The 9930-nt window shown below is 36.3% G+C and overlaps 1 protein-coding gene across 1 annotated transcript in view; it reads left to right on the top strand.

Annotated features, from left to right (window-relative positions):
- The window catches only part of PDLIM5 (PDZ and LIM domain 5), a 427072-nt gene that overhangs the window by 116894 nt on the left and 300248 nt on the right, over positions 1-9930 (top strand). The window contains exon 2 of the mRNA XM_007956709.1: positions 271-422. Within this exon, the coding sequence (XP_007954900.1) occupies positions 271-422 (152 nt within the window). The remainder of the gene's footprint in view (positions 1-270; positions 423-9930) is intronic.

The raw sequence follows: 9930 nt of genomic DNA, 5'->3' as shown, positions 1-9930 counted from the left end.
TACCACAGAGTTAGTTCCAACTCATAGTATCCCCATGCAACATCAAAACAGTTTTTTAAGCAGCCAATAAGGATTTAAAGAAAATAAACATGAAAATCATTTGAATTTCAGTTTTACATGCTAATAAGCAAAGCTATTTTTCTGGGCCCATGTAGTACTTAGTATGTTGATAAACTTTTCTTTTGGTATCAGCAAAAGTATCATTTATCCTTAGTGTTTATTAATTATTTTTTAAAGAATGACACTCCTAATGAAATACGTTTTTCACAGCTCAAAGATGGCGGCAAGGCATCCCAGGCAAATGTTCGAATAGGTGATGTGGTTCTCAGCATTGATGGAATAAGTGCACATGGAATGACTCATCTTGAAGCCCAGAACAAGATTAAAGGGTGTACAGGCTCTTTGAAAATGACCCTACAAAGGTAAATTGCTTTTTGTTTGCCTCTGAGAAAGAAAGGGAACACCACTCAGTAACATGTTTTTGTGTGTCTGATTCATAGTGCTAAGAAGCAGTTACTGCTACCATTGTTTCAGGTATTGTTGTTGTTGTTATTTGCCGTTGAGTCGCCCCCGACTCATAGCAACCCCTCCTTGGGTTTCCGAGGCAGTATCACTACGTAAGTAGGATTGATAATGACTCTTAAATTGGGTAATCAGGCAACACGAGAAGTGGTAAAAGCTATGCATTGTTTTCCCATAAAAAGGCATATATTCGTGTACTCTCAAAACTGAGTATGTAATTTCAGGGAATTTAAGAATTCCTAAAACTTTTCTGTGGTCCTCAGGCTAAGAATTCTTATTTTAGGATGAAACTCTTGGCCTCAATATTCTGACTAATATATTAGGGGATATTCTTTTTTTTTTTTTTTTTCCCACCAGAGCAGAGTTTGTTTTGCATTCAACATTACCTGCACATTTAGTTTCACTCCCCATTTATCATTCCCAACCCTAACCCAGTCTCCTCCCCTCCCTGCCCTGTGACAACCCCCTCCCCCCGTACCCTTCACAGTTACGCACTTCTGTGTGCCCTGCATTTTCTTAGAGGATATTCTTTCAGGACATGGTTTAGCTTTTCTTAGTTTATCTTTTTTCCTTCTATTTCCTGGATAGAAAAGAATTTTTTAAATATACTCATTTGAAGGTTGAATTTTCTGAATTATCATTATTTATTTTTTAAAAGTTACTCTGGCTTCAATAATAAAACAGGCAATCATTTCATTGATTATAATATATCGGGCATTTTGAGCATTCCAACATATGACCTGAATTGAAATCACCTGGAGTGCTTATAAAGCGTATGTGTTCTTGTTCTGAGTCAGAATTTCTGGAAATAAGAACTAAGAGTTATATTTTAACGAGTTCCCTGTGATTTTTAGGAATTCTGTCTTTAGAACCACTGTAATATATTGGGCTGAGGGGAAGAGGAGGAGAAAGAGGGAATAGAGGGAGAGTGATTGAGTGATAACTCTCAATCTTCAGGTTTATAAGGAAGATATCTTGATCATTTACCATGTGGTCATGGAGGGTTTTAAATGACTCTTGTTTTTACTGAATACAGAAGAGTTGGGCTTTTATATCCCCTCCTCCACATCTGTTATAAGTATTCTGTATAATTCACTGCCATAAACTTGATTGGACTCATAGTGACCCCTCCTTGGGTTTCCAAGGTAGTATCTCTACGGAAGTAGATTGCCCGGTCTTGCTTCTGAGGAGTGACGGGTGGGTTTGAAACACCAGCCTTCTGGTTAGCAGTCAAATGCCTTAGGCACTGTGCCACCAGAGATCCTAAAGTATTCTGTATATTCAACCAAATTTGGAAAACATCATTTTTTTCCTCTCCAAAAGGTGTCCCTACAAGATGAATTACCATGCACTCTGAATCTTTAAGGGGAATAAATATGTGGTATCTCTCAAACCAAAGTATTTGGCTATGGAGCTTTTTTCCTTAGAGTCCCTCATGTGACTAGTGTTCTATGAAAAACAGTTTGGAAAATTCTTCTTTGCTACTACTATTCTAGGAATTTATAGTTAAAGTATTTATACAGGGTAAACTGTATGTACTGGTTTGGATGATTATCAATTTGGTTTTAAAATCAAATAGAAATAAGTTCTTTTTAAACACACTTCAATTGAATTCAGGTGTCAGAATCTTAGATATTTGGTCTGTGGGAAATTATTGAAGAACTGCAAAACTTTCAGATGTTGAATGACATAAAGAAAATAGTTTAGTTTCTTGTTTATGTACCTTTTTTCAACACAGGAATCATTTTGGTTTGCAAACTGGGCAATTACATAGTAAGGTTAAAATATAGTCTTTAATTGGGAGAAAAAAAGAATTTGTTTCCCATTATTCTTTTTGATATTTCAAGGTATACATGTATATAATAAGAAAACTAAACTACAGAGAAATATGCACTAAAAATTAGTTTTGTCCCACTGTCTCTTTCCCCAGATCCCAGTGTTTCTTTCTATTGGTAACTAGTGTTAACAATTTTTAAAATTTCTTTACAGAAAAAAAAATTGCAATTAAATATTATCATATTGGCATTATGAATAAATCTCTTATAAATTTACTTTGATATATTAAGACTTTTTAACTAGTTCTCTCTTTTGGAGGTTTTTTTTTTTTTTTTTTTAAATAGAAGCAATTCCTTTCAGTGGAACTGTTGAATCAAAATTAAGTGTATTTTAGATTTTGATAGGTATTTGATATACATTTTAATGCATAGAAATGTAATCACTTAGGAAAATAAGTTATTGCTAAAAAATCTGTTCCTGATAGTATCTTTCTATTTTATATGTCAATTATGTAATACAGAAGTTTTTACTAATTAAACAAAAATAGTTTTTTTTTAATATAGGTATTTTTCCTAAGTATGAATTTTCAGAGGAAATCAAGAGGTCAAGAAGCTTAACTTGTTTGAGTTACGAAAAAACAGTAAAAAACAAAATACAGATGATGGGATTTTTCCTCACACTCAGAATGGAAAGTTAATGGTAGGATATAAGTTCATTCCTGGGTAGTGTATCATTTATTTCATACCAGCCAACTCTTTACATTGTTCCCTCATTTTATGACCTAGGACCCAGTATCTTATTTTCTATTGAAAACACTTCTGCGCTGATAAGAAAAGATAAAAACCAGATAATACCCTGTTGAGATAGATTTCTGATTTAAGTAATTCACTACTGACTCTAATAAAGATCCTTTTAAGCTACTTAAATGCAAAATCTATCACACTGACTTGTTCTAAACATTTGGAGATAGACTGAATCTTATCTTTGTATTTCTGAATATGCATATTGAGAGACTCAGAAAATAAGGAATAATTTTAGAGTCCTGTTGTTAATTGTAATTCTCTTCAGATTTTTAAACATTTTTGTTAGGTGATATCAGCCTGTTCTGATAGCATGTACATTTAAGAAAATTCACAATATGGCATTGACAGTGATATTGAAAAACTGCTTTCTTCTTTTAAGGAAAAAAATACAGCTTTGAAGAATTATCTCCCATTTTCCCCTATGTACCAGAACCATTCTCTCAAGTTCTCTGTTTTTTCCATATCACAGGAAATATTTTTTCTTCCACTGCTTAATTTCAACCCTTCTTCACTTATTTCTGAGTTCTACAGCAGCACCCCCTTCGTTCAGGAGCTCTGGTAGCATAGGGCCTAAGGCACTTGACTGCTCACCAGAAGGCTGGCAGTTCAAACCCACCAGCCACTCCTTGGAATGAAAGTTGGACAATCTACTTCCATAGTGAGACCACCTTGGAAACCAAAGGAGGAGGAGTTGCTATGAGTCGGGTCCCACTCAGCACATAAGAGCAACAACAAAATCCCTTCATCCTACCCTTTACCAGCCAGACTGCTCTGTATTCTCCTTCTAAACTAATTGACCAACAATATTGCTTTCTCCATGTAGCCCTTTTCTTCATGCACATGTAGTTTTCTTCAATAATATGTAGTATTCTCCTTTACTTATTGGCCTTAATATGGCCAATAAGAAGCAGAGCATGAGACAAGGATTAATGTGCAAGTGATTTATTAAGAGAGGCTACTCAGAGGTTACCTGCATGTAAGCAGAAATGAGAGGAAGAAGAAACAGATGAGCAAGGATGTGGTTTTAGGTGAGGTCTAGACTCAGCTTGATCTTGCAGGGAATTTTGGAACAACATTGAACCACAGAGTCTGTCTTGCCTCGAGGCAACAAAGCTAGGCTTTTCAATCCCTCCCCCACATCTGTTAGTCATGACTGCCAGCTGTCCTGGAAGTGTATATGGTGGTGAGGGGGCTTCGGAGGTGCCTTCTATTGTCCACTATTTTCCACAGAAGGTTGCTCATGACATATGTCGTTGGCAGCAATGCAAGGAATGTGGGCCATGGGTGTACTACCCTGTAGAAGGGCTCCTGATGATCCAGGCTGAGTACCAACAGCATCTGCTTTGAGATTCCATCCATCTGTCCTCTGAACAGAGATTCTCTGTAACTTAGACCTACTGAAATTGTCTTGTCCAAATAACCACTACTCAGCAGTGATTACATTGATGCAGGTGGGTTTCTCACCATCCCTTCCATGCCCTTACTCCTTTTTTTTTTTTTTTTTCTGTCCTCTCTACATTGCATAGTTTGGCTTCATTTGGAATGTCTACTCACCACTTTTCTGCCAAGCCATGCCTCCATATCCATAAAATTCATATCAAACCCTATCTCTTGCCCATAGTCTTTTCCTACTATTGAACCACTTTCATTTTTCCTCTCTGAACTTGTATTACATAATTGATGCCATTCAGTTCAGCATAAAATTATATATTAGGTATAATCAGGAATAATAAGGCTGATTCCATGAGTCACATAGAAATAAATCTAATTAGATAATATCATATTCAGTATTGCCCATGTTTTTTAACTAATTGTTGTCATGTGCTGTCAAGTCGGACCCAACTCATAGTGACCCCTCCTTGGGGTCCAAGGTGGTATCACGATGAAAGTAGATTGCCCATCCTTCCTTCCAAGGAGTGGCTGGTAGGTTTGAACCTAATGCTAACCTTCTGATTAGCAGTTAAGTGCTTTAGGTACTATGCTACCAAAGCTCCTAATTACTACATATATATTAATCTTGTTTCTCTAACTAGATTCCTTAAAGTTATAGACTATTTTTTACTCTACTTGCATTTTTAGAAATATTTTACTGTGTTTTTGCTGAAGCAGTTTAGGGTCGCATTCAACAATGTCTGTACATTCTGTTTAGTGACGTTGGTTACATTCTTTACAATGTGTGAATATTGTCATTTCCATTAATGTAGTTTCTATTAATTTAGTTACCTGCCCCCTTACATTCTCATTATTTTAAAGTAGTTGTTGATTATTTGGTCTCGTATGGGTAATTTTTTAAGGGACCACAGTACTTTCAGGTGATATTTGTTATTTTTTGAAACAGTTTGTTATTTAGCTACAAGGTAACCTCAGGGCTTAGTTTCAGTTGGAGGTTTGAAGAGTCTCAGCAGTAGTGTCAGTCAGTAGTCCCGAAGACTCACGCAATTCAGGAATAGGTCTTTTTTTGGGTTGTTTTTTTGTTTAGGGATTTGAGGTTCTGTTCTACATTTTCCTCCCATTCTGTCAAGATCCATCTATTGTGGCCCTGATTAAAGAAGTAGTCAGTAGAGGTAGCCAAGCACCATCTACTTCTTCTGGTTAATTGAGGCTATGGTTTGTATAAACTGTTTGTCTTGTAAACTAATTTCTTCGTTGAATTTTGGTTTCCTTCTCTCTCTTTGCTCTTGAGGAGTAGAGATAAATAGTTGTATCTTAGATGGCTTCTCACAGTCTTTTAAGACCCCAGACCACTATTCCCCAAACTAGGATGTAGAACATAATTTTATGAATATGCTATTTGCATTTTGATAACATATTGTATATTATTATGTTTTAGGTTTTTAATAAGTAATTATTTGAAAGACAACAACATTATTTCCAAAACTTGGAATCATTTAATTATTCCACAGATATTTATTTAACTTCTACCACATGCCAGACATTCTTACAGATGCGGTGAACAAAACAGACAAAACAAAAAGAACAGCCCTCATTGTAGGGAGAGACAGACAATAAATAAAATGCATAGTATATCATGTGGTGATAAGACTTATGGGGAAAAATAAAGGGAGACAGGGAGTGCAGAGGTAAGCAATTGCAATTTAAAACTAGAATGGTCAGGAAAGCCTCAGTGAGAAGCTGATTGGACATCTGTAATCAATTGATTTCAGTGAGTGGGGGTTTCAGGCATAGGGAAGAGCCAGTGAAGTGCCCCATGGTTAGGGAGGCCAGTGAGACTAGAACACAGTGAGTGAAGTAGTAAAAGTAGAAGTCAGAAAGGTAGGAGGAAGGGAGAAGTGTGGTTGAGGACTAGTAGGGTCTTCTGGGTCATTTAAGTTTTCCTGAGCTTATAAAAAATTTGTGAGAAAGCTTTGGAAAGTCAGCAGATTTAGAGCATGTTTTGGGACTGGAATGACTTTATTACTGGAAAGTGTGTTCAGAAGAAGGAGCAGACCAAACCTATTCCCAGTCTTAGAAACCTTAATAGCTGTGGCATTGCCTTTTTCTTATAGTGCTGTAGATACCCAGATGATATTATAGATTTCCAGGTGATTCTTACAGGTCCCACGTGATTCTCATGTATGCATAAAAGTACAGTAAATCTTGAGTGCAAATGTAAATACTCAGCAAGGGTCAAACCAGAATTGACTGGTTTCAAGCCCTGATAGAAACTCTGGGGGATTATCAGTGCTGCCAAGTTTTGCTTACCACTACAAAGAAGCCCTGGAGGGAGAATGTAAGAAAGAAAGTACATTTTTGTTTTAGAAATGAAAATCCCTAGCAAATTTGTTTTGAGACTTTTTTTTTCATTAAATATTATTGTTATATAATTGTTGTTGTTGTTGTTATTTGCCGTCGAGTCGGCCCCGACTCATAGCGACCCCTCCTTGGGTTTCCGAGGCAGTATCACTACGGAAGTAGGATTGCCCAACCTTCCTTCCGAGGAGTGGCTGGTGGGTTTGAACCGCCAGCCTTCTGGTTAGCAGTCAAGTGCCTTAGGCACTATGCTACCAGAGCTCCTAATTATATAATTATAGTTGAAAATATGAAAATATATATGTGTATTTTATTTGATCTCTTTCAATTCATCAACAGTATCCTAAAGAGTATTTAGATAAGAAAAAGTAAGGTAAAGATATTTGCTTTTTGTTACTATTTTTTTTTTTGGTAACTATTATTTATATCAGTGGAAGGATGATGGGCAATCTTCTTCCATGAAGATTTACTGTCTCAGAAACCCAATGGAGTCTCTATGAGTCAGAATCAACTTGATGGCAGTGGATTGGTTATTTATATCAAGTCTAATTTGGAGGTAATAATTTGTGGCAAAAATGTTATCTTTCTATGCTATCCTGAGAAAATAGACTTGACTTGCTATACGTTCTAGGTACATGATGAATATAGATTTATAGAAGATACTATTTTGATTTGCCTTTTATCCTTAGAAAGGACTGACAAATTTATTTTGCCACTAGAAGAGATTTTAAAGAGTATACAACTGGGCAATGAAATGTTGTTGTTGTTGTTATGTGCTGTCGAGTCAGACCTAACTCATAGCGACCCCTACTTGGGTTTCCGAGGCAGTATCATTACGGAAGTAGATTGCCCAACCTTCCTTCTGAGGACAATGAAATAATTCTATTTAAAATTATTTTCCTTCTCAGGGAAATTAGATGGATGGCAGTGTGTTTATTTTAAATATTAAATGTATTTTACTTATTTTTATTCAAATCAAAGTGGATCACTATTTCAAATATATCATTTATACTAATAAAAAAAAAACCACTTTGTTATCTAATAATTCTATTAACAGGAGTCCCTGGGTGGTACAAATGGTTAAGTGCTCTATTACTAGACAAAAGGTTGGTGGTTTGAAACCACCCAGAGTTGTCTAGGAAGTCTGCAACTAAAGGCCTGGCAGTCTGCTTCTAAAGGTCACAGCTTTCAAAACCCTATTGAGCAGCTCTACTCTGTACACATGAAGTCATTATGTGTTAGAATTGACTGGATGGCAACTTAACAACAACAACAATACTATTCACTACATTAAAGTTGAACTACATGGATAGGATTTTTATAAGTATTTCTTTTAATTTTTTTCATTAATTTTCTGAATGTGAAATAGATAGCCTTTTAATAACTTATTATGTGATTTGGAACAAGTCACTAAACATCAGAGCCTTAATTTTTCTTGACGATAAAATGAGCTCATGAGTGATTTCTGACTTCCCTTTTTGCAATAAAATATCTGGTTCTTGTTTTGGTTTTTCAACTGTAAATGAGTAAAATTCTATAGAGCTTTGATATTAGGTCAAACTAACTTTGTTTATTCTGGCTGAGAGAATCAGGAAATTGGACTTTCTTCATTGGAGTTATCTTGATCAGTGCCAGGTTAGCAAAGTAATTTATACTACGCAGCTAACTTTAGGGTAAAAATTAGGTCAGATGGATATTCCAACAATATTTGTTGTTATTGTTGTTGTTAGGTGCTGTCGAGTCATCTCCAACTCATAGCGACCTCATGTACAGCAGAACGAAACACTGCATAATCTTGTGCCGTCCCTACTATTTTTGCTATACCTGAGCCCATCATTGAAACCACTGTGTCATTCCATCTCCTTAAGGGCTTTCCCCTATTTCGTTGTCCCTCCACTTAGCCAAGCATGATATCCTTCTTCATGGAATGGTCCCTTCTTACAACATGACCAAAGTAGGTAAGACGAAGTCTGGCCATTCTCACTTCCAAGGAGCATTCTGGCTGCACTTCTTCTGGGACAGATTTGTTAGTTCTTTTAGCACTAAAAGTGGTACTTTCAGTATTCTTTACCAACACCGCAACTCAGCTTGTCAAAGCATCGACTCTTCTTTGTTCTTCCTTATTCATTGTCCAGCTATCCCGTGCATATGAGGCGATTGAAAATACCGTGGCCTGTGTCAAGCACACCTTAGTCTTTAAGCACACATCTTTGGTCTTCAGCACTTGAAAGAGGTGCTTTGAAGCAGTTTTGCCCAATGCTATAGGACGTCTGATATCTTGACTGCTGCTTCCATTGGTGTTGATTGTAGAACCAAGTAATACGAAGTTTTTGACAACTTCAATACTTTGTCCATTTATTGGTCCCATTGTGAGGATTTTTGTTTTATTTATATTGAGGTGTAATCCATACTGCAGACTGTAGTCTTTAATATTCATCAGCAAGTGTTTCAAGTCATCCTAATTTTCAGAAAGCAAAGTTGTGTTGTTTGCATAAGGTAGGTTGTTAATGAGTCTTCCTCCAATCCTGATGCCACGCCACTTTCTTCTTCATATAGTCCAGCTTCTCAGATTATTTGTTCACATACAGATTGAGTAAGTATGGTGAATGGATGCAACCCTGATGCACTCCCTTCCTGATTTTAAACTATGCAGTTTCCCCTTATTCTGTTTTAATGACAGCCTCTTGGTATTTGTATAAGTTCCTGATGAGGGCAATTAAATGTTCTGGAATTCCCATTCTTCTCAATGTTACCCAAAATTTGTTATGATCCACATAATCGAATGCCTTTGCATAGTCAATAAAACACAAATAAACATCTTTGTGGTATTCTTTGCTTTGAGCCAAGATCCACCCATCTGATATCAGCAGTGATATTCCTCAATCCACATCCTCTTCTGAATCCAGCTTGCATTTCGTTTAATTGATTGATTGATTGATTGATTGTGATTTGGGTGAAGATTTACAGAGCAAATTCACTTTCCATACAGCAGTTCACATGTACTTTGTCTCATGTCATTGACCACAGTTTACCACAATGTAACAGCTCCCTTCCCACTTCCTCCCCATAGTTACTTCTT

This window comes from Orycteropus afer, unplaced genomic scaffold (genome assembly GCF_000298275.1).
Source record: "Orycteropus afer afer isolate SDZICR_OR568_19922 unplaced genomic scaffold, OryAfe1.0 scaffold00652, whole genome shotgun sequence".
NCBI classification, from domain to species: Eukaryota; Metazoa; Chordata; class Mammalia; order Tubulidentata; family Orycteropodidae; genus Orycteropus; species Orycteropus afer.
This window is presented reverse-complemented; position numbering and strand designations above follow the sequence as displayed.